Source organism: Colias eurytheme, chromosome 27 (assembly GCF_061535395.1).
Source record: "Colias eurytheme isolate Ceu_HAF_F1 chromosome 27, ilColEury1 Martin Lab GWU primary, whole genome shotgun sequence".
Lineage (NCBI taxonomy): Eukaryota > Metazoa > Arthropoda > Insecta > Lepidoptera > Pieridae > Colias > Colias eurytheme.
Window position 1 is genome coordinate 5,341,700 of NC_143006.1, and position 26,362 is coordinate 5,368,061.

A 26,362-nucleotide genomic window follows, 5' to 3' on the forward strand; every position below is an offset into this window, starting at 1 on the left:
CTTGTAAAACACCAGCAACATCACAGGACAAGATATCTAACATCATAAGTAACAACATTTGTTCTACGACTTTTGATAATTTGTTAGATTTTATTTTCATACAAAAATAAATACTTATTCATTTAATTTTCCGTTTGAATATTATAAACTCTACGCGCATCCCAAATATTACGTAAACAAGAAGCGAACGAGAGGGGGAAGGGGGCGTCGCGTCGTCCTTTCGATAATGAATAGAACATAGACTTACAAATGTTAAGAGAGTACAATAAAAGCTAAAAAATCATTTAAAAATAATTTATTGCGTTATGCAAATAGTCGTAGAACAAATGTTGTTACTTATGATGTTAGCTATCTTGTCCTGCGAGGTTGCTGGTGTTTTACAAGTAACCCTGTATAATAGAATAAACAAATGTTTAATTATTTACATCAATTATATTGTAAACATAATTAAAAGTACACATATAAAACATTTTGAATTTATTTTGTTTGAAAATTATTATTAAAAAACAAACACAGAAATTACCGTGAACACAAATGATTATATTATTTTATATTAATAGTATAATATTAATTTGTACAATATATTTATATTATAATTAAATTAATTTAAAACTATGAATATCTCGAGGGTTTTATATAATAGTTGAAAATATTTGTTAATAAATAAAAATCGTATTATTTTTAACTAAATGTGGTCAAATACAAAAGTTTGTACGGTCAATACAAAAAATATTGTAGCACAGTGTTAATAAATGAGAAAAATACAATTAAATTATTCATTTAAATGAATCATTTTGAATCAAACATATATTACTTTGTATAGTTATAACAGTCAAATACAAAAGTGTATACAATTATTGTACTAGGTATTTAGTACGATATGCTTAATATTTGAGTATATTCGATGTTAATGGTCGAATACAATCAAATACAATTATTGTATTATTCACGTAGTAATATAGGTATTAACGAATACGAAGTTATTTAGTATTGAAGAAGGTAAAGTGATGTTTGTAACAGCCTTATATAACATTTTTTTGTAGCATCGTGTATCATGTATACATAATAAGTGTCTAAGCTGTGTGTGTTTGTAATTTAAATTTATTACATATTCATAACTATCTGAATACAAAAATTCACGGTCAAATACAATTCCTGCTAATACAACCAAATACAAAACGGTCAAATTACTATTTGATTTTGTATTTGGTTGTATTGTAGCATTACGTACGGTCACTTTTATAATACGGCAAAACAGCAAGCTCATTATTACAAATATAACAATGTTTACAGTTCAATACAAAGTTTTAGTACGGTCATGGCTTTGTATTTTACGGTCAAATACAAATACAGAATACTAATATTAAATAGTTTTAGAACGGTCACGTATGCTGATAGGGTAGAGGAGCCAGAGGGTGTTCATATAGCTCTTAAAAATCCTTGTTCATGTGAATTATCATGGAAATACCAAACAGTCGCATACACAAATGTTCAAATACAACTTTTTCTTTCAAATACAGGTGTTTTACGGTCAAAAACAAATCCTGTAGTAAATATTATAAAGTTTTAGTATAGTCACGTATGATGATACGGTAAATGAGCTAGCGGGTGTTCGTACAGCTCATTAAAATCCTTGTTTATGTGAAATATTATAAGTACAAAAAAGTTCAAATACAACTTTTTTTTCAAATACCTACAAGTGTTTTACGGTCAAATACAAATCCTGTGATTAATATTAAATAGTTTTAGTACGGTCACGTATGATGATAGGGTAGATGAGCTAGAGGGTGTTCATATAACGCGTGAGGGTAGATCGGTGGTGCGTGTGCGGGGGTCACGTGAGGGGCGTCACTGTCGTCGTCAGTTGATGAGTCTAGCTGCTTGTCTGGGCCACCGCTGGAATTAAAAGTATTCATTTATTATAAGTAAGTTAGCTGGAAGTCATGAAGATATACAGAAGATCAACATCTTTTTTTGAAGAAGAATGCCCACCTTATATTAACATGCTAATTCTGTATTACTCTACCACGTGTTATGGCGAGTTATTTTAAAAGCAGCATTGATAAAAAGGGGTATTTTTCAATCTTTCTAAATTCAACAGTCAACGCCTAAATACAGAAGGCTTACGGTCAAATACAAAGATTGTTTCCTAAATATGAAATACACAATATTTTATTTTGTTTAACTGCAGATTATAAATAATTAGTATAAAAGTAGTTCTCATTATTTGATACAGCTGAACCGAAAGTTGCGTTATAAATTGTAAATGATAAAATAATAATAGATATATGTTTTTTTTTTCTTTTTACATCCGACAGAATATCCAGTGCAAGTGATTTTCAACAATACGCAATAATTATGTACAATCTACGCAAAATCTTTTAATTTCTACCTGAACCCATTAGGCTGAATTAAATCAACCGTGAACACCCTGTATGTAGAAACCCTGAGCGTATTGGATTTCGTTCAATATAAAGGTACAACAGAGACAGCCCGCCCCCTAGTAATGCGATATGCGGGTCTGTCATAGACGTGATAGAATTGGAATAGACAATGTTGTTTTTTTTTTAATTTTTTGTTATACAGGGGGTTTGGGAATAATTATTGAGTGCTTTATTTTTTCATGAGAATTTTACTTTATTTATTTAAGCTTTATTGTTTTAGATAAATTACAAATTGAGACTTAACCTAGCATACGGCGGCCTTATTGCTAAATGGTGAGTTCTTCCAGACAACCGGTTATACAGAGAGAATTAATTAAGTAAAGGATAGGAATAGGGCAGATCACAAATAAATATATACATCCCTACTATAATATTTTATATGCGAAAGTAACTGTCTGTCTGTCTGTTACGCTTTCCCGTTTAAACCTCTAAACAGATTTTGATGAAACTTGGTACAGACATCTTTATATCTTTAGAGACATCTTTAGACCCTGAGAAAGAACATAGGCTACCTTTTTTTGCGAAAAAACACCACGCGGGCGAAGCCGCAGGTGGAAGCTAGTCCAAAAATAAAATATACTTTCTTTCCAGGTAAAACTTTAAACTAAAAATGCGATTTCTTCAACAAAATGACGCAATCCATTAACAAATTACCTATGCCTCCTGATTTTCTATACAACCAAAAAAACAAGCCAACCCTGGTGGCCGAGTATGTCTTAAAGCAGCGGCCCGTAAATTTTCACTTGATTGAGCGTGAATCGGATTATCAGAATTAGATGTATTGAAGGATAGATTAAAAAAATGGAGAAAAAAGTTTTTAATACAATGTGGCGCTTGTTTTTCTTTTTTTTTTTTTGAAAAAAAAAATGTTTTAAGCGTTTGGCGATTTCTTATCTGTTGCTTGTTCTTTGTTGATTATTTATTTGCCGCATTTCTTTGTTCGAGTGTATTTTAATTTTTATGTAATTGTGACGTAGTCGGTATAGCCGAAAACTATAAGTATATTTTTCATCCCCTTTTTCACCATTTACAAGTTTATTTTCGCAGCAATAACAATTAAATATTTCATCTATCTTTTTATGACACTTCATCATAAATCATAATCAGCTGCAGCAGTACAATTAATGCTAAAACAATCACATAAAAATTACTATCGACTTCAAAATTTAGCATGTCTGTATTTCGCGACCAAAAAGTACATAAGCCCGATTTTATCTATCTATACATGAAAATTCATCCACCCCCATTCAGCAGTACAAACATATTATGATAAACAGACATACAAAACATCAAATTCAAAACATTATTAACACATTATTTAGCATTACATTTTCGATAACAAATTAAAACATTGTAACCGTAAGTGCGAGCGAGAGGGTACGTTAGAGCGGGACGGATATATGTAACTTGATACTACCACATCTGCGTCTAAAAGCGTCCAGGGGCGTATTGGGAAATATTTATTTTTCATATTTTAAAAACAATATGATTTTAACAACTTTGTTAAGTTTAAATGTTTTTGCAAACATAATATTGTATATGTAGTTGCTTACACGTGGTTGTTTTGTAATTCTAAGAAAAGTAGGTATAAGTTTTAAACAATAATTTCGAAAACATAAAATATCGTAAAGAATTTACATTTGTAAAAAAGCTAATTAAGTAGTAACCCTTTTAAAAGTCGCTCAACTATATGTTATAATAATTACAACACTAGTAAGTACTAGTTTTTGAACGTAACATAAACTTAATTGAGCAAAGTAAAATAATCAAAATTTATTTCATATTTTCGTTTATTTAGAACCAACTGTAAACCAAACTTTTATTACATAACTAATATCTACACTACATAATAATAATTATTAAATAGAGAAAATCGCAAACACAGACGGACAAACCCACGATCTAAGTTTATAGTCACAGCTGACTGACTCAATATCACACATTTATTACAATTTCGACTCTATTCCAACTGAATAGGGTATAATTTCGTTTGAGTGTTATTTGTTTGACTCAATACAATATGGTTATTGGAATATCGACTCTATTTTAAAAGTAAATAGGGTATAATTTAGTTTGTTTGTCGTTTGTTTGGCCAAAGTATCATGTTACGAAGCCAAAGTAATGGTTGAGTAAATTCGTATACTAGTTATAGGCTGCGGGTTCGTCTGTATACATTGTTTAATCAAGGGCATATTCAGTAATGTTATAATTCTAAAAATGTGTGTTGGTTACATTTTCACGTGTAGATTGTAGCATCGTTTTGGATGAAATTTGGAATGAAAATAGTTGAAGACCAAGTATTAAATATATAATTATACTTAAGTACTTATTTTTCAAATAAAAAGGGGTTGACATAGAGAATATAAGTTTTTGTTCGTAGTTTTGGTGAATCCGCGGGGAATATCTATAGTCTTATTTTTTTTTACGGAGAATTTTGTAAGGATGGATATTTGTTACTCCTTCACGCAAAAACAACAGAAACAGTAGGTATTTTTGCGATATTATCTTGGATAAATTTTCTTCCAAATACGTTTATACTGAAAACTTATAACAAGGGATTCAAGTAAAGATTTCCTTATTGTTTACATACAGGTAGTGCTCAGAATAAGCTCATAAAAATCTAGTAATTTGTATCTATTTTAAAGGACTAATCACTAATGGATGATTCCTAATATAAAAATCTGATATACAGGGTGGAAGGTTAAGAGGGGGCATGAAGGGCAGGTACCTTAACCGTTGTAGCTACATGAAAACGTTCTTAGGAGACTATCCTTAAATTCTTGAGAAATTTTAATCTACATTCACAGATTTTTGAAAAAATGTACGGTCAGCAAGGAAATCAAGCAAGGAATAAGGTACCTGCAATATTTCTTCCTTGTCTCATCCAGTTCCTCCATGCCATTGTAATAACACAATCAGTAACGCGCATTCCATTAAATATCTGGGCGTAATATTGGATGATAAGTTAAACTTTGAAGGCCACATACATGCAACAACTGCAAGAGTTCGTAAACTAATATACCCCATGAAACACCTACGCTCTGTCGCTAAATACGAGTTACTCAGGAGAATATATATAGCTTTATGTGAACCTATAATTAGTTATTGTATCTGTGTTTGGGGTGGATGTGGATCCTCCAAATTATTGGTTCTGGAAAGAGCACAAAGAGCTGTGTTAAAGGTTATGCTGCATCTCCCTATCCGCTACCCAACTGACTTGCTTTATAAGGAGACTGGATTGTTGAGCGTCAGAAAATTATTTATTCTTAATGTAGCATTACTAACCCATAAAAATATTATCTCTTCAAGTGATCACGCTAACTTACTCAGCAATAGAATTTATAAAATTCCTTTACCTCAGGTTGCTACCTCCTTTGCCAAACGATTTAGTCAATTCCTACACCCGCTTATATATAACCGCGTTAACCAGGCATTGCATTCTATTAGGCAGAGTGGTGTCGCAAAGGCCAAGAAAATTATTAAAAAATGGCTACTCTCTTTGTCTTTTCAACAAACGGAAAATTTGATTAGGTCTTTAATGTAACGCTCTTACTCACAAGTTTTACCCCCAAGCATTTCTTATTCAGCACACATATAAAAAGTATCTATTTATTTATATTTTTTATTTTGATATTTATTCATTTTTTTGTTCATTTAAGTTTCATCTAATAGTATAAATCATAAAGAATAATATATCAATTGCAATTTATTCCTAAAACATTAATAAATCGACATTTCATTTACATCCATGTCTAGTTTTGTTTGTTTCTTTAAGTATATTTTGTATTGATGCTCACAATACAGGCCACGAGTCTAGTGTGGGCATCTTGGTTCAAATGATGTATAGAGTATACTACATATTTACTGTGCTAACAGCTTTATTGTAATAAGTTCAACGAGATTGTATGCTTGATTTTTGAATAAATATTTTTTACTTTTTACTTTTTACTTTTACCTGCCCTTCATGCCCCATCTTAACCTTCCACCCTGTATATGGGAAAACTATACACTAAAAATCTTACCTATCTTTGTGTTCAGCTTGTCTGTCCCTTTGTCGCCTATTTTTGAACCAATTTGACACCTGAAATAAAAAAAAATATCATTTTATACACAATCTTATTATACAATTACTCATATGAATTTTAATGAAAGAAAAAACATTTATTTATATGCTTAGGTTATAAGAATTAATTAACAGCCCATATATTATGTTCCCAGTGCAAGGACGCATTCCTCCAGCCATGTTGGCAAATTGTTCTTTCTTATTTTGACATACCTACTGAATACTTTTGAACTTTTTTTTTGAAATTTTTCAAAAGATTCAAAGGAATTTCGTGAAAATCTGCAAAATTGTTAAAGTTATCGTCGTATAAAGGCGACATTTTTAATAACTTTCAACTATGGTGAGTGGATTCGAATACCACCTTAAGAGGCCGTATCGATTTTAAGAGTGATTTTGACTTGTTTCTTTAATTCTTTAGGAGCTCGTTTAAAAAAACTAACTACTGTGTTTTATGAAAGTAATGGTATAATTTAAAATTCTCTAGAATATTCGATTATATAGATCTGCCGTAACAACGTTTGCGCTCCCGTAGGTATATAATCGAAAAAACTAGAGAACTTTAAATTATTCCATTTCTTTCATAAAACATATAATATGTTTTTTTTATTGCAAATTTTTAAGCATTAACCTATCATTTAGTGTGTATTTTTTATTTGAATTTTTCAATAAAAGTACTTAAATTGCCTCGAGCATATTTTAGGATGTCTCAGTGTCTTTACTGTTGTATATTTTATATGAAAACTTCTTCTATTAAATTCCGTGTAAACTACAAAGACACGAACGTCCCGCATGGGAAAAATTTAAACACGCCTCAGGTTATTGGCTATTAAACAAACTGGACAATGAATATCAATAAATTGTCTCGAAAGCATTTTAGATATTGAATGAATCTTTAATTTAAGATATCATCACACATTGTTAGAGATAAACTACGATAACATGGCGCGCCCCTCCTAAATTCAAAACGTTTGAAAGTATTTGTGAAATTTATAATAAATAATATAATAATATAATAAAATAATAAAAATTAATAATTTAATTATTATATTATTATAAATAATAATAATATAATATTTAAATATTTGTATTTCACTACACACATTGAAACAGTAATTTGGAGGGGCGCGCCATGTTATCGTAGTTTATCTCTACTAATTTAGTTTTGATAAACGAGCTTCTAAAGAATAACAGAAACAAGTCAAAATCACTCTAAAATCGATACGGACTCTTAAAAATAAAGAAAATTTTCGTGTAAAAGCTTCCTAGATGGCATTACAGTCTAAAATATGTATTTATTTCTTACTAGCGTTCCGCGACGCGGACGGCTTCGCCCGTGGTACATGTTTACGTTTTCTCTCCATAAGAACCATCCTCGTACTTCAAAGAATATAATAAAAAAAGAATTATCGAAATTGGTCCACCTGTTCACGCGTGATGCCGTGACCAAGGAAAACGGGTTTCATTTTTATATACATAGACCTATAAATTCTATTTTAGTATTTGTAATATTAAGTAGTATTTAAAATTAACTTGTGGTCGAAATTCGACCAGACTAACGCCTCTCACTAACGTATCACTGCACGTATCGCGTTGAAACACATTCGACAAATCCGCATTGTGATATGGGCACAACTATATAATATGTATGATTACCAATTACATTATAATTAAATATTATATATACATACCTACTAGCTGTCCGCCCCGGCTTCGCCCGTGGTACCTACCTACATGTTAAAACTATCCTATCTCTCAAGTTGGATCGAACTGCACATGGTGTGCGAATTTTATTATAATCGGTTAAGTGGTTTAGGGGTCCATTGAGGACAAACATTGTGACACGAGATTTATATATATTAAGAAGATGATTACCAATAACATTATAATTAAATATTATATACATATACATAAAACATTATTTACTGTTCAAATATTATAAACAAGTAGCTATGCTCCGTAGTTTTGCAATGCGGGTATAACCACGGGAACAGCTAGTATAATATACTAGCTGTGCTCCGCGGTTTCACCCGCATTGCTCCACTCCTGTTGGTCTTAGCGTGACGATAGCCTTCCTCGATAAATGGGCTATCTAACACCGAAAGAATTTTTCAAATCGGACCAGTAGTTTTTGGTATTAGCGCGTTCAAACAAACAAACTCTTAGACTTAGATTAATAGTAATTAAAATATTATATGAAACATTTTCACAAGAAATCACTAATACATAATGTATATAAACAAAGAAATTTCCTTTATTTTTCCACAACTGTTCATCTTGCGGTGTAATCCGAGACTCGCCTACCGCTTCCTCAAAACCGAAGCTATTATGTTACAGTAGGATTGACGTTATTTTTTATTAAATACTTATACTAAAAATATTGCTCATTAATAATATTGTTAGTAATGATATAAAATTGAAATTAATTGTGAAGGTTTTTAGAATGTTTTATTCAATAAAATTTGATCCATAAGGTCTAGTTTTATTTTGATTAAATATTATATTTTGACTATTTCCAATTGCGGCTCGACTCGACCTTTTCCAAACCAAAAATTAACCAATTAGGTTAATTTTTTAAGTATTTTCATTATAGGTTCTTATGAAGAGAAAACACGAAAAAGGGGCAATAGGGCAGAATTGTGCTCATAATTATTTAATAATGCAACATATAAATAACCTTTTTAGTTACCTACCTAGTTTATTATTTTACATTCTGTCTCCCTGATTGGCTGAAGTATTTGAAACAATTGACCCGTTTTTAATTAGACTTTCACTGGATATTTAAATAAAAGGTTTTTTGCAAATGCACTTACCTGTACAGTAGTTAAGCCAGTGCTTTCGGCTAGTTCCCTTTTCTCTCGAGGCGAGGGGTACGGGTTGTGTAGGTACCAATCTCGTAACACTGATCTTGACTTTTCCTACATAAAACATTTAAAATATAGATAAATAGGGTTTAATGTTAAACTTTATTTAACACTAGCGGTCCGCCCGTTTGCCCGTGGTACATATTTCGCAATAAAAGGTAGCCTATGTTCTTTCTCAGGGTCTAAAGATTGTCTGTGCCAAATTTCATCAAAATCGGTTGAGAGTTTTATGCGTGAAAACCATACATAGGTACATACATCCATACTTAATAATATTATAAATGCGAAAGTAACTCTGTCTGTCTGTCTGTTACTCAATCACGCCTAAACTACTGAACCAATTTGCATGAAATTTGGTATGGAGATATTTTGATACCCGAGAAAGGACATAGGTTACCTTTTATTGCGAAATAATATGTACCACGGGCGAAGCCGGGGCTGTTTTCATGCTATTTGTGTCGGCTATAGTGAAAACGTTGTGTTATGAGAACACTTTTTAGAAATAATTATTTTTCATAAAGTGCCTATACTACGTAATACTATCATTCAATTATTTATCTAAATAAGATTTTAGGTGGATTTTAGTATGAGTTTGATGGCGATGTTATATAAGCTTCTTGATGATGTTTCATAGATTACCATAAATTACCGAGAAAACTTTACAATAAAAATGGTTAGGGAGCCAGGTGCAAATTTGGTTAACTATTTCCTCTCAAGAGATAATTCGTCAGACGCATGAGAGTATAGTATTATAAAGCCTCGTGAACGTCAGCTGGCGCTCGGTTGGGGGGGTGAGCGGTTGTAGCCTCCCACGCACATAGGAAAAAAAATACATTCATTCATTCATTTCCTCTCAGCTAAAAATTTGTCAAATTGTAGCTAACCCAATATCTCAACGAAAAAAAATAGTCAGCTGGTTACAACATGGTGTATTAAACGTCACCTGGTGTCTCGAACATGAAAGTTAAATTTAAAGAAAAATTTATTTTCCGTTATTTCCTCTCAAACAAAAATTTACCTGATGATAGCTTATATGTAACTGTGGATAAATATATATGTCAGCTGGCTGTATCTTGGTGGAAAAACCGTCAGCTGATACGGGAGGCTACAACCGCTCTTCCCCCCAACCGAGCTCCAGCTGACATTCACGAGGCTTCATAATACTATACTTTGATGCATTTTACTAATTACCGCTTGAGAGGAACTTGGTCATAAAATCTGCTGCTGGCTCCCGGACCAAAACTCTTTCGATCGAATTTAATGGCCAATCTAGATTGTGAATAACCAACTACACAAAAGGTATATTATTATAATTCTATCTATTATTCCTAAGTGGAAATAGACTGTTTTCTTTGTACTTTAATAAATTTTGGAACAAAACCGTGGCGAGCATTTAGTTTAAAAAAAAATGAGATTACCTTAAAACAATATGAAGTTTCTTCACCATCCCATATCGTTCTCGGTAGAGGGAATTTACGACGAACACGATATTTTCCAACCGCGCCCAGTGGCCTCCCTCGAAGCCGTTCTGCTTCCATATAGTGTGCTAAAAGTATTGAGAATTTATTATTAATGATAGCAGAATGTTAATTTTATTATAATTGGCTTATATGTTATTCTGTTACATTAGCTATGTCACTGCCAAGTATCATCAAAATCTGTTCAGTCGTTTTTACGTGATAGAGCAATAAACATCAAGAAAATATACTAACAGAGAAGTTTCTAACTCTGTATGTTTGCAAAAGTGCTGATCGATTAAGCAACATTTTAAATTATGGTTTACTAGCTTTCCACCCGTGGCTTTGCCCGCGTTTTGAAAGAAAAACCCGCATAGTTCCCGTTCCCGTGGGATTTTTGCGATAAAAACTAATCCTATGTGTTAATCCAAGTTACCATCAATATGTGTAGTCATGCTATGTTAATGTGCACACTAAAATAGCCTCTATCCACTTGCCTTTCAGCTACAAGCTCCGCAGTTAAGCATGATTGTGAACACTAAAGATTGCTTAACTATAACCCAATAAAATGTTTGTCCAAACCGAAATTTGCACAAAATAGCCCTAAACAACATACCTTTCAGCCACAAGCTCTGCAGTTTCGCATGATTGTGAGCACTAAAGTTGTGCGACTCTAACAATCGGTATAACTCCTTGAAGTTGCCTCTGTGGAAGGCGACCATGGCCTTCGCTTTGAGGACGGATTCATGAGCGTGGAGACGCTCACAAGCGGGCAGCGACCAGAGAAAACGACCTAGCCTATTTATGATAGTGTGCATGCTAAAATAACCCTTAACAACCCACCTTTCAGCCACAAGCTCTGCAACTTAGCATGATTGTGAGCACTAAAGTTGTGCGACTCTAACAATCGGTAGAGCTCCTTGAAGTTGCCTCTATGGAAGGCGACCATTGCCTTCGCTTTGAGGACGGACTCGTGAGCGTGGAGTCGCTCACAAGCGGGCAGCGACCAGAGGAAACGACCTAGTCGTTCTATGTTCCCGGCTTGTTGCAGTACCTGGGGGAAATTTATTTATTATTTATGACATTTATTTTTAGCCAAAGTTAATTCGAACTTTTACTATAACTATTAATACCAATCTATACTTATATTATAAAGCTGAAGAGTTTGTTTGTTTGAACGCTATAATCTCGGGAACTACTGGTCCGATTTGAAAAATTCTTTCGGTGTTAGATGGCCCATTTATCGAGGAAGGCTATATATCATCACTCTACGACCAACAGGAGTGGAGCCACGGGGGTGAAACCGCGCGGAACAGCTATAGTATATTATAACTAGGAAAGGAACAATTTGTTTCTCTAATTAATCTTTAAACGTTAAAGCTTTAATTCGGCAAATTAAAAAGTAGGTAATCCATACTAATATTATAAATGCGAAAGTAACTCTGTCTGTCTGTCTGTTACTCAATCACGCCTAAACTACTGAACCAATTTGCATGAAATTTGGTATGGAGATACTTTGATACCCGAGAAAGGACATAGGCTACCTTTTATTGCGAAATATGTACCACGGGCGAAGCCGGGGCGGATCTCTAGTGGAATTATAAATGATAAATTGACTTTTAAATGTCCCTAACTTATCATCAAAATTAAGCAGGGTGGTCAATACTTAGTATTAAGTTATTTACGCACATGTGGCTTCGTCCGGTTTTTTCTTTGGCCCTAAACAAATATTACATTTCGCCAGTTTACTTTGTGAATATTATTGTGTGTGAATTTGTGAATCTGGAAGGTTTAAACTTTAAATATTAAAAATAAATGATATGTAAATAAATGAAACTTTAAATATTAAAAATAAATGTAATTTGAGAAGGAACCATTATCTACACTAATATTATAAAGAGGAAAACTTTGTTTGTTTGTTTGTTTGTTTGATTGTAATGAATAGGCTCATAAACTACTCGACCGATTTTAAAAATTCTTTCACCATGCGAAAGCTACATTATCCACGAGTAACATAGGCTAGGTTTTATCCCGGAAATCCCACGGGAACGGGAACTATGCGGGTTTTTCTTCGAAAACGCGGGCGAAGCCGCAGGCGGAAAGCTAGTTTTAAAATAAATGTATGTAAACTATCTCTAGTTTAATACAATGTACATATATATACTACATAATATTCAGAAATGATGAAAAAGATTTAAAGTAAATATGTACCACACGAAGCGCGAAGGGATTTATAGTTTTACATACATTGATCACGTAAAAAATATATATAACCTCCTTTGAGCTTAGTATACCAACGGTGGGACACCCTGTATAGGTAATATCTACCAATGTAAAAAAAATACGTTTCACCTAATCTTCTTATATATAAAAATGAATCGCAAAATGTGTTGGTAAGCGCATAACTCGAGAACGGCTGAACCGATTTAGATAATTCTTTTTTTATTATATTCCTTGAAGTACGAGGATGGTTCTTATGTAGAGAAAACGTAAATATGTACCACGGGCGAAGCCGGGGCGGACCGCTAGTTATAAAATAAATTTACCTTGCCTGGTTTAAAAAAGAGCGCGTGTGCCGAGCAGACGTGTCAGAAGTGAAACGTTGGCAAGATTCAAAGATACCAAAATCGTTGCCTTACTCCATGACGTGACGGTATTAAAATGACGCGACATTAAAATTGTATTCTCAACGCGCTTAAAGAAGTTTCACTTCAATAAAAAAAAAGAATGGATAATATTGAATTATATTGCATCATATTATAACACACTAGTGGTCCGCCCCGGCTTCGCCCGTGGTACATATTTAGCAATAAAAGGTAGCCTATGTCCATTCTCGGGTATCAAAATATCTCCATACCAAATTTCATGCAAATTGGTTCAGTAGTTTAGGCGTGATTGAGTAACAGACAGACAGACAGAGTTACTTTCGCATTTATAATATTAGTATGGATTACGTATTAAAAATTGCATAATATAAAAACTTTTTTCAAGTACGTACTCGTATTAAATAGAGAATCACCTCTTAACACCACTTAACTGTACAATCAACAACCTGTCATTATCTATCCGACCGTGCAATCTCACCCCAAGCGGTACAGTCCTTTCGTATATCAGCGGTGATTATACAAAATGAAACCATTGTGTGGGGTTGTTATAAATAATTATCTGGTGAGAGATTAGGGAATAGTTATCTGCTTCTGAGGGATTTAAATATTTTTTTTCTGCAAATTACATTAATAGTAGGTATAATTACTATAGTATAGTAGGGACCTATTTATAACTAGCGGCCCGCCCCGGCTTCGCCCGTGGTACATAATATTTACGTTTACTCTACATAAGAACCATCCTCGTACTTCAAGGAATATAATAAAAAAGGAATTATCGAAATCGGTTCAGCCGTTCTCGAGTTATGCGCTTACCAACACATTTTACGATTCATTTTTATATATAAGATTAGTATAGTAGTGAAGTCCCGTGTCCCGTGACCTTGGGGTAAGGTGCAGCCGGCAGATGCATTATGCATACCTACATCTGTTTCACTGATCGATTTTCTTTAGGGACAAGTAGGTAATCAGCCTTCTGTGTCCTGCCAGACCGAGACATTTTTTTTCTTCGTCTCCACCGGGAATCGAACCCAGGACCCCTCGGTTCTACGCTCACGCATCAACCACCGTACCAAGGAGGCGGTCACTAGTAGGTATAGTAGCTACCTATTATAATACCTATCTGTGGTATTAGATAGTATCCAACATGATTTTGCTAATGGTTTTGCAGTCTTTTTAGGGTTCCGCATCAAAAGAGTAAAATGGGACAATAATACTTTAGACTCCGCGGAATATTATATTACTAGGACTTCACTGTCTGTATGTCCGTCCGTCTGTCACCACTCACCAGGCCGTATTTCATTAGCCTTGATAGAAAATTAAAAAAAAATATAAACTGTGTTATGTCTATTTAAAGTTTAAACATGCTTCGGGCCGATTTTTCAATCCTTGGTTAAAATTTATCCGTCCAATGAAGTATTAGACGAACATTTTAAAATGTCACCTGTAAACTGTCAAATACGGACAATTAGAATACATTTTTGAAATGGTAGTTTAATACGTTATTCGATGAATAAGTTTTAACCAAGGATTGAAAAATCAGCCCTAAATATAAATAAATTCTGAATAAATGAATTTTTTAGCTTGTTTTAGTTTTAGTTTTAAACTTTAAAACAAAAGCATAGTAGGTAGGTATACCTACTCGTTAAAAAGTACCTACCTAAATCTGTTTTCAAAAAGACCTTTCAAAAATATTAATTTTCGTCTTAAAAATTAATAATAAATGAACATTGGCAGACCAACAGACGGGAAGTGATAAGGGTTAAATTTTTTCACATTATTTGTTTCGTGCCCAAAAACTACTGAACCGATTATGACCAAACTTTTTTCAAATGCAGGTAAAATTAAATAGTGAAAGTATCACGAAATATTCATTGTTTTTGTGGAAACAATGGACATACATACAAAAGCTTGTAGGGTGGTTATCAATTTTCGGCTGCCGTCAAATCTCATTATTTTTAATACAGCCCTGTATTAATTTTAATGCGTATAATTATATTAAGGGGTGGATTTTGGGGGAGGAATAGATCTGAATAAATATTATTAAGAGTACAAATAATGTCCCTATGCATATTGATTCTATCTTTAAAAAAACTAAACCAATATCTCATTTTACCCATTTACACAAGAAAAAAATAATTTGGAAAATCCAAAAGTGCACGCCTCATAATTTTTTTTTAATAAATATTTATAAATTATTATTTTTGTTTATTTAATAACAATTAAACCACATCGAATCAGACCCTGAAAAATGAAAGGGTTCTATTCCTGAGCATACTCAAGCGTAAGAGAAAAAAAAAGACTCGATTAGTAAAGTATTTCGGTCGCTATCGTGTTAACAAGAAAAAGGATCCGCACATACAGACACACGGACGTCCAAGACAGAACTTTTTTAAACTGTTTTTTAACTAGTTTAAATAACAAAAATGACATCAAAAATATCATGAACGTTAAAAATAGTGTTTTTTCTTAATATGTGTGTGTATGTATTATCTTACAAGTGCAATGTATGATACATAAAGACATTTTAAGTTTGAAAAATCAGATGTTTTGCGCGAAGTGACAGTAGTACCCACCTCAACGCTTCGCTTATGAGGCGTGCAATTATGTTTTTCGAGTTGTGTGATTGCTAATAGAAAAATTAAAAACAAATCAGTTTACATTATGTTTATCTTATGATTAACTAGCTTTCCGCTCACGGCTTCGCCCGCGCAGTCAAAGAAAAACCCGCATAGTTCCCGTAGCCTCCTTTCTCGGGTATCAAAATATCTCCATACCAAATTTCATGAAAATTGGTTCAGTAGTTTAGGCGTGATTGAGTTAGACAGACAGACAGAGTTGCTTTCGCATTTATAATATTAGTATGGATTATTAACATATTTTCATTTATTGTTTCTTTTCTAGAAATAGCTGCAAGGACAATCAACATAAAAATGTCAAAAATTGTCTTATTCATTTGGCGATACTTAATAAATTCTACTGCCTACTACAAATCTTATATATAAAATTCTCGTGTCACAATGTTAGTCTGCATACTCCTCCGAAACGGGTGGACCGATTCTCATGAAATTTTCTGTGCATATCGGGTAAGTCTGAGAATCGGCCAACATCTATTTTTCATGTGTAACACGGGCGAAGCCGGGGCGGACCGCTTTAGCGGCTTGGCTAGGTAGCTTCCAATTGCTCTCTTGGGTAACTGTCTTGCTATAAAGGAATAGGCCAATAATGCACTGTTTCGAAATATAAACGGTGTAGTGTGTCGCTACTTATAGTTTGTATGTCATATTTATGTATTACTAGCGCTTCGCCCGTGGTACATATGAAAAAAAGATGTTGGCCGATTCTCAGACTTACCCGATATGCACAGAAAATTTCATGAGAATCGGTCCACCCGTTTCGGAGGAGTATGCAGACTAACATTGTGACACGAGAATTGTCTTATTCATTTGGCGATACTGAAATTCTACTGCCTACTACAAATAATATTGTAATATTGTGCTACTACTACATAAAGACAATAAACTACTAAATACAAATGACCCAATCCCAGGGTAAATGTTAATAAAACGAAATAAATTAAAAAAAATTGTTATTAACTTGGTGATACTTAAATTCTACCTTAACTAAGTGATTATAAAAAACTATAAACTACTCTATCTAATTTACCCATTATCTAGGGGTAAACCTTATTAAAACTACCCTACAATTATGTGTGAAACCGATACCGTACTTAGGGGTTGGTAAGTGCAAAATCATCCCTAATAGTGAAAATAATTGATAGAAAGATGCTATTTTTTGTAAGGTCCATTAGGGGTTTGAATTCTATTTTTTATTTAGTACCGAGTACGGTCTACATTTTACCTCGTACATATTGTAATTTTTTGAATTATTATAAATTATATCTCACAAATGGTTGCTGTATGTAAGGAAAAAATATATCTCCATTGATTTGATTAACTTTCGTGATATATTTATCTAGGTACAGGAACAGAATGAGGAGGAATACCTACGTAAAAATTAAATTCGTTAAAATTTTTCTCTATTTAAAAATCAAAGCGTTTGAGCCTTTTTAATTTAGCTTTTTGCTATACCTAAAGATACCTTATAACATAATATATGATATTAATATGTACTACTAGCTGTGCTCCGCGGTTTCACCCGCGTGGCTCCGCTTCTGTTGGTCTTAGCGTAATGCGATATAATATGCCTTTAGCCTTCCTCGATAAATGGGCCACGTAACACCGAAAGAATTTTTCAAATCGGACCAGTAGTTCCTGAAATTAGCGCGTTCAAACAAACAAACAAACTCTTCAGCTTAATAATATTAGTATAGATTAGAAGACATCAGTATTTTTGGTTATTTCGTTTTAATCAATCATAAATGTTCAGTAGAATCGATATCAATTATGCAGGTTACATACTATTCGCTTTCCTGCAATTTTCATTTTAATTGCTGTCAAATATCTATGGATAGACAGAATTAAGCTGTAAAAATTTAATTAATAAAGATAATAAATTTTTGAAAGGATGGCAATTTATTTTTAATTTATCTTTTTGCTATAAAGATACCTTACTACATTAATTAATTTTACTGTAACAATAAAATTAAATTTTGCACAGTAAAATAAAATTCAATACACAGGAACTACAGTATTCCAACCCGCCATTTTGAATCGCCTTGACTACCAGTTTCTAGACGGATATCCGGTTACAATGGCGGGCTTTGCCTCCCTTTACTGTATAATTATAAGTTTTTTAATCTTTAATAAGATTTTATATTGTTGGAAGATAATAATTGGATATAGTACCTACCTATACAGAGTGTCCCACTGTTGGTATACTAAGCTCAAAGAAGGTTATAGTTTTGCATACGCTGAGTACGTAAAAAATATTTATAAAATTCCAGGTGCAGTTTTTTTTCAAATAGATGAATTATTGAAACTCTATGTGTACCATAACAAGCAACCCGCCTAGCTTTGCCACCAGCACGTGAGCTATCGTTTATGTTTTCATAGAAAAAATGCTCACATTAGAGAAGCGGTATACCGTATATGCCGGCTGCGCGAAGCTAGAGAAGAAAACATAGATTTTCAGGAAAAATTAAGCAAACAATTTTTGACGTAATTTTGTTGTTTAAGTATTATTTACGTGATCAGTGTATGCAAAACTACAAGACCCTTCGCGCTTAGTATACCAACAGTGGGACACCCTGTATAAGGCACAGATAAAAACAATTTTGTTTATGCTTACATTGTACGAAAGATTAGTCTGTTATTATATTCAAAATGCATGTAAGCATTTTGATGGTGTTTTCTTAGTCATTGATATAAGCAATATTCTTAGAAGCGGAACACACGCAGTTCTACAAGTGATTCAGTACTTAGTATTTTGTTTTGGAAAGACTGACCCCACGGTCAGTCAGTAAGGGAAGATATTATAACTTTATGATATGGGTTTCTACGAAATACCTTAATTTAAATCTCGCATGTTTTAAAACGATATTTCCATAGGTTCGTAAATTTAGGAAATTATTCGTTAAAATCGTATGAAACTTGCTAAAAAGTTTTATCAAGAGAAACTACTAACTCAGGTCCCGGAATCACAGACACAATAGAAAATCTATTGTGTCGTGGACCGATCGGGCCGCTCGGGGCTCAATGGGTTAAGAACGAAACTTCCTAAAAAATGATTGTAGGTACGTGTTATGAGGTGTTATGGCATTTACGATTCCATATTCAGACATGGCTCTACCATTCAAAATTCAGATTTGAACTACAGAGCCAAAATTTTTATTGATGTTTTTGAAGTGAAAAGGCGCGTTTTGATGCGCTTTTTTTTTCAAGAAGAAAATTTTAGCACACATATAAATTGTTAGGTTTTAGACAAAGCGTGAGCGTGAAGCCGCGGACGGTAAGCTATAGTATTATATTATAAATCTTTGTTATTCTACCACGAAACTAAACTAAAAGCATCAGCTAATAGTATCTACTATTTAGTAATCTATTGCTATAACAGCCGAAGTGCTTATCTAATTTAAATATAATTTAGCATCAGTACAAATATAGGTGGTCTATTTTTACCTAAATATTATTCCCGGTGCTTTTCTATTTTTTATCGCGTGTAATACCGCAAAGAGCAAGTTATTGATAAAAATACTTTGTTACATTTTATTCATTGTTAATAGGTATAAATTTAATCACAATGAAGATAATTCTTCTCGTTATATCTATTTTTCATACCAGTGCGCCCGGTGATAAGAGTACCTAAGGCAGGACAACGCTTGCCGAGACAGCTAGTGAAGTTCTACGTGTTCGCTATTCCGAATCAATCAGTATAAAAAAATACAATTCATAAACACTTGTAAGCTTGTAATAGTTTACCCTTTACAGTTTACATGACTAGGTTTCAGTTCGACACAAGTTATTAATCATCATCATTAGCCCATATACATTCCCACTGCTGGGACACGGGCGTCCCTAATCCCTATGAGGGTACAGGCCATAATCCACCACGCTGGCCAAGTGCGGGTTGGCGGACGTCACATGTCGTCGAACTTTTGATTTTTCGACATGACGGTTTCCTCACGATGTTTTCCTTCACCGTTCGAGCAATGCTGATGTTACAACATGCGCAGATAAATTTGAAAAATCATTTATTTCCTGTACGCTCGCCTGGTCTCGAACCCGATTATCGATTAGAAGTCCGAGGTCTCACCACTGAGCCACCACTGCAAGTTATTAATAGGTTGAGCGATAGAAAACAAATAGTGCGACCAATAAATGCCAATGGTTGCTATAAAATCTTTATTTAGCAGCTGTGGTGATAAATAAAGAAATAAAACAACGTCCACGTTTCGGAGAACGCAAAAATAAACAACGTTTGGATTTATGACAAAGTTTACTAGTGTACGCGCGCTCTAACACTTTGACGTAGTTTGACAAATTGCAAATGAATACGCGTTCTATTTTGGTGATGCGTGTGATTTTGTTGCAAAGTTTGCGAAAATAAAGATTTGTCGTTTGGATATAGGTACATAACTTTTCAAAAACGTATGAAATTGAATAGGTAAATAGGTAGGCGGTTGGTAAGCGTAGGTACCAAGATTTAGCAAGAATTTAAGTGCATAAAAGGTATGTGAATTTCAAGTACCTATAGCTTGTGAAAATAAACTACGCAAACTACTCACTAAAATAAAGTTTTTAAAGTTTCACATGTAACTTGTGAAGATTGTTTGCCTTGGATTTTGAAGTGATGGGACGAAATTATTTAATTAATTAAATTACTATACAGATTTTGACGTTTTTTATAATTTCTTACAGTTTGCAAATGGAAAAATAAATTGACAGTGTAGCTAAAAAATTACAACGTGAAAATGTATTGAATAGAAATGGTACTACTACTTCAAATTCATCTGTAAAAAAGACACCACATATTTGGTATAATGCATTTACACAAGATCATTGCCATAAAAAAATAGATCACCAACCTCACATACGCACGCGACTTGCTCCTGTGTGAAACCGAAACTCGGCAGGGGCGCGTCTCTAGGGGGGGTGGCCTCCCGCTGGCCCCACTCCGGGCCCCCCAGCATGTCCAAATGCTCGTCCCCGGCCACTTTGACACCAATACGCACTTCACTTGTAAACGCTCGCCAAATTGGCGCCAAACTTCAAATGTCTTTTCTTTTTTTAAACTGTCATTTTTAGCGCGCCATTTTTTGACAGTTATTTTTTTTAATTAAGTATGATTTTTAAAGCTGGGCTGTTTACAAACCGTAATGGTAGTACGGTAAATATATACGTGTTTGTTCTTTCACTGTTTTGCTTTTATAGTCCACTTAAACAAAATTAAACAAAAGGCGGCAGTCCCAAGAATGTTCAAACAAAACGATTACGTATTTGCCTTTATATTTAAAGAACCAGAGAGTTTTAAAGCTGTTATATCAATATTTATTAAGTTTTAATGGACACTACACCCAGTCTCTATCTGGTCATAATCACTCATTGAAATTAATGTTTTTGATCGCGCGTGAATGTAACGCTTTATAAATTGTTTATGAACACTGCGATTTAATTTTTCTCTTCTTTTTCATTTTAATTACGGCAACAAATCAGCGATTACTGCGTCTGTAACAAAAGGATAAACAAGTTATTTTTACGTGGAAATTGTTTAAATAACACTTTTATAAACACTGACAGATAATAAATAATTGTGGCAGGGGATTATGGTATTACGATGAAACGAATGTATTTAAAAATGTTTGTTATTTTTGTATAATTTATAGTCCTTTCCTTAGGTCCTTTCCACCTAAGATGATTTCTGTGACACATGGATTTTTGACACGTGTAGAGATGTCTTTACTGAAATCATATCAATTGTTTTCGATAATCGATAATATTTTAAATGGAAATGAAATCGATTTGAATAAAGTACCAAAATTAGTTTTTTCGGCATTTCGCCAACAATTAACTAAGGAAACTTAGCAAACAACAGCAACAAAAAGTCAACAATAACAATTAGTAACAATAACAGAATACCACGTAAAGTAACATTATAAAAATGCAACTTGTATGCACTCGTACAGACGATTGACTCGATTGACAAACGATCACAAGATGGGCGCCGATTATATGATTTTCCAACTCTATGATTTTTCAACGATCCATTTCATGTACACAAATTGCGTAGGTATTATATTTTTGTGTTATTTTATTTTATTTTTCATTATATTAAACTAAACAATACTGTTTTCGATTTAAGAGTTTAAGATGTTTTATTTTTATATTTTTGGCAATAATTCCGCCATAAAATAAAAATATTATGCACTAAAATTATTTTGGCGTTTTAAACATAAAATACGTAATTCGGAACACGATGAAGTGTCACAGGAATCATCATAGGTGAAAAGGACTATAAATAAATAATGCTTAATGGTAAATTAAATATCAACACACGGTGAAAGAACAACGAAAGATGTCATATAGGTAGGTATTCAGAGAAAACGGGATCATATACCCTTCTGAGTTCTGGCTAACATTGAGAAACACCACACAAAAAAAAGAAGGTATCATGTACATCGAGAATTGGCAATGGTAAATTGTGATCTACTTATAAAATAAGCACTTCAATCTACAATTAGGTACTTACTAACTACCTATATCGTAGTTGCATTCATGTATGTTATTCATGTGGCATGTTATGTAGGTATGTCAAGTAAGAATTAAAAAGTAATAAATACATTATCTCAAGGCCCATTCTCGGCCAAACAAATGTTTCATAATTAACGAAACGAGATAATAATAAAAAATAAAGGAATAAAATATAACAACTGTCATGAGTCTATAGTCTATACTGAGTCTGTATATTATGTAGAATAAATAACAACAGACAAAGACATAGGTACTATGAGTGTAGAAAGAAGATTAATGAAAACAAATGAATTATAACAAGTTTTCCAAGATTAAAATGTAAAAACATGACACATGTTTTTACATTTTTATGTAGACTTGTAAAAAAAATTTTAAACTATCGAGAGGCTGAAAGTGCAATGAACCCTGCTAGTTCGAACGTTTAGGAATTCAAAATATGTCCACATAGTTTTTAATTCAAAACACAAAAATACAGATAATAAATGAAAAGTATTTATAATGCACGCACGTGAAGTATTACCGAGATCTAAGGACAGACAACAAAAGATTTACAATACATTCCTTTGGAGAAAAATACAATTTCTTAGAGGCACCCAAATTTTGTCGTATTAATAACTCACGATATATCTATCTCGCTCGTTTATAAGTAATTGTGGACGTGTGAAAGAGATGGGCGAGGTAAAGGGGCATAATGTTAAATGTTTGGTGTTTTAAGTAATTTTTATCATCGACACGATCTGTAGGGAGGCCCTGGTGATGTATGGACTTGACGAGTTGGCTAGGGATGTGCGTGATTATCGATAATTTTGGTCGATAAAAATCTCGATATCTAACAAAACTAGTTTTAATTTATAATTTAATAGATAAGAAATGATAGAATTTAAATTGTTGATTCATAATCTATTCAAATTGGAAAAAAAAATTCACGACATATTTACATGACATTTTAATTAATTGTATCCATTATTTGACCTGAAGAATATTTAAACTAAAGTATTTGTCTTAATAAAGATGTTCATTTGCATTAAAATGAGATTAACAAGTTACACTAAATGTAAATTTTAACCGATTAATATTTAAATAAATATTTTTAGAGATATCATCATAGTTCATTTGTTAATTGGCGTAGCTGTAGGTACTTGGTATGCATTTATGAATGAATAGTTATGAGTTATGACATATTACAATAATTTATTAATTTATCATATACTAAAGGTACGCCCCGGCTTCGCCCGTGTTTACGTTTTAAATAAAAAGAATTTACGAAATCGGTTCAGCCATTCTCGAGTTTTACGCTTACCAACACATTTAGCGATTCTTTTTTATGATTTAGATTTGATTGAGTGAAACTGAAAAACAAAGCGGTACAAAACAGCCCCTGTCGAATACATAAAAAAGCAACAGTTGTATAAAAAGGTAGATAAAGCTCCGTAAATACGATTTCTATCTAATCTAATCAGTTAACTTAAGTACTTAATATGTAGCCTACTGTAGACATCAAATAAAAATACTAATTGAAAATAGTAGTTTCACATTATTCCGCCTCAAAACATAGGCCAGGATTATAGAAGTAGAAATAGAAAGCGTTTTATTTGCCACCATGATAAAAATATAAATCTAGTAATATAGCACACAAAACAGAAAATAAAAAGATAGCAATGGTGGCAAAAACGACTCCCGGTCAGCAAAGCAGCAACCATTATTTAAAATATATATGATTAGTTGGTATAGAATAAAAGACCTTATAGAATAAAACTTTAAAAGGAAGAAAAATTATTGCAACCTCATTCTTACATACTTATATATTTACGTAAAGTTCAGCAAACGAAGCAGACTTTGCCATACTACTGTATACAACAAAGCAACACAACATACACACACATTAGAATAACACAGATTTTCATCATTCATCATCATTTTTTTCTCTTGACTTGGAGTAAAAAGTAGTATCTATTATTAAGTCTCGATATTCGAGTAGGATTCGAAAACTTTCCAAAACAAATTAACTGATTGTGTTCCTACTTCGATTAACATTCCAATCCTTAAAAGCTAGTATATTTAGTTATTTTATCATGAGGGACAAGATATCTAATAGCCAATTCATGGATGTGAAATGGCATTCAGCCAAAATAGTTTTGTATACCTAATATTTGTAAAAATATCACATTCAACCTATTTCTTATTTATAAACCTACTTAAGACACCTACGTGTCTATACAATATATCTGCCAATGACCCTATCTAACATTTCTTGCTGAATAAAATCGATCTATGAGTATTTTCACATATTATTGCCAAAATATCGCTAACTAAGATCGCTAAGTATTGCATCTGGTTTCCAAAGATCAACCATGTTGTAGATTATTGACATCGAGTCAATGATATTTGCAAAGTTGGAAGTAAATAGGAAGTAGGAACCGCCATTCAAAACTTACTACACAAACACATATACAATATGTAGAGACCTACAAGACTTGTTTTTTTAACATTTTAACACGAAGATAGTATGGTGAACGGTCTGCGTAATGTGATTGAAGTATGACGAACGATTTCCTTATTTTCAATAACTAACTACTGATTAGTTATATAGGTAGCTGTGCAAGGAACACGATCATAGAAAACTTTCACATTTCATTAAATTAAATTAAAACTCTAAAATCAAAAATATTTTTCATTCATTCATTAACATAATTATACATATAAGATAAATTATAGCAATCAACCCTAAATATAAACAATATTCTAAAACTATCGACATCACATCCCATCACTATTGCCCCACGTGGCGTGAGATCCTTATCGCGGGCACCAGCTGTAAAACACAGGATTTATCGACAGATTACTGCACCACGATAATGGAACAAATCACCTCACTATTAGTGATGTACCTTGTTATTTCAGTTATGTCAAGATAAATCCTAAACGGTATGACATATTTGAGTTAAATTAATTAATTCAGATGTTTTGTATTCCATATAAAAATACGGAATAAATTTTGAATAATTTGGTTAAACTTAGTAGCAGAAGAAAATGAGGCGTGCAATAATTTAGATGAATCGTCAAATCACCTATAGTTTACGCATATCATTTTGCTTTAAATCAGAATACCTAATTACAAGTACATTTTACTAACAAGTAACATAATTTTGATTCAACATAGGAAAAATATTTTAAACGTCCATTTAATTTATAATATATTTAATTTATGCTACATACCACACATTAACAAAAAAAAAACAATTTAAAAAAGAACACCAACATTGACATTGGTAGCTGGTCGCAATTAAAAAAGTAACCATAGACAATAACGACTTCAAAAACGTCAAATTCAAAAATCGAATATGACTTTCCCTCCATACGGACAGATTATATCGCGGACCGTAAAAAGGTTTTATAAGTATTAAATTTATAAAAAGGTATAAAATGTATAAAAAGGTATTATATGGATGAAAAAACTGTGGGGGGTTAATTAACGAGCGTGTAAGACCATATCTCTACGAGTTACGATTGGCTCAACCAATAAAGATTGTAACATTCAGAACATGTGTTTAAATATCGATAATTTTATTCGATTAATGGAATCGTGAGGACTCATTTTTGAATAGTTACGGTCTACCAATTTTTGTTGCTACTTTTTTTGAAGTGAAACTTCTTTATCGGGGTTAGAAAAATTTTAGTGTAACATTTTTTCGTTACGCTTGACATTTTTCCGTTACGCGCCATCTTCTTCTTATCCCTACAACGCGTGATTCGACATATTTCTGTAAAGTTGCATATTATGGTAA

General features: G+C 32.8%; 1 protein-coding gene across 1 annotated transcript in view; it reads right to left on the bottom strand.

Moving 5' to 3' along the window:
• Nucleotides 1-781: 781 nt before the first annotated feature.
• The window catches only part of LOC149896908 (protein sine oculis-like), a 30,830-nt gene continuing 5,249 nt past the window's right edge, over nucleotides 782-26,362 (bottom strand). Inside the window, exons 2-7 of the mRNA XM_090117142.1 lie at nucleotides 20,915-21,554; nucleotides 11,669-11,879; nucleotides 10,787-10,914; nucleotides 9,318-9,422; nucleotides 6,467-6,525; nucleotides 782-1,896 (exon numbers count right to left, since the gene is read on the bottom strand). Coding sequence (XP_089973268.1) covers nucleotides 1,755-1,896; nucleotides 6,467-6,525; nucleotides 9,318-9,422; nucleotides 10,787-10,914; nucleotides 11,669-11,879; nucleotides 20,915-21,019 — 750 coding nt within the window. The 5' untranslated portion in view covers nucleotides 21,020-21,554 and the 3' untranslated portion in view covers nucleotides 782-1,754. The remainder of the gene's footprint in view (nucleotides 1,897-6,466; nucleotides 6,526-9,317; nucleotides 9,423-10,786; nucleotides 10,915-11,668; nucleotides 11,880-20,914; nucleotides 21,555-26,362) is intronic.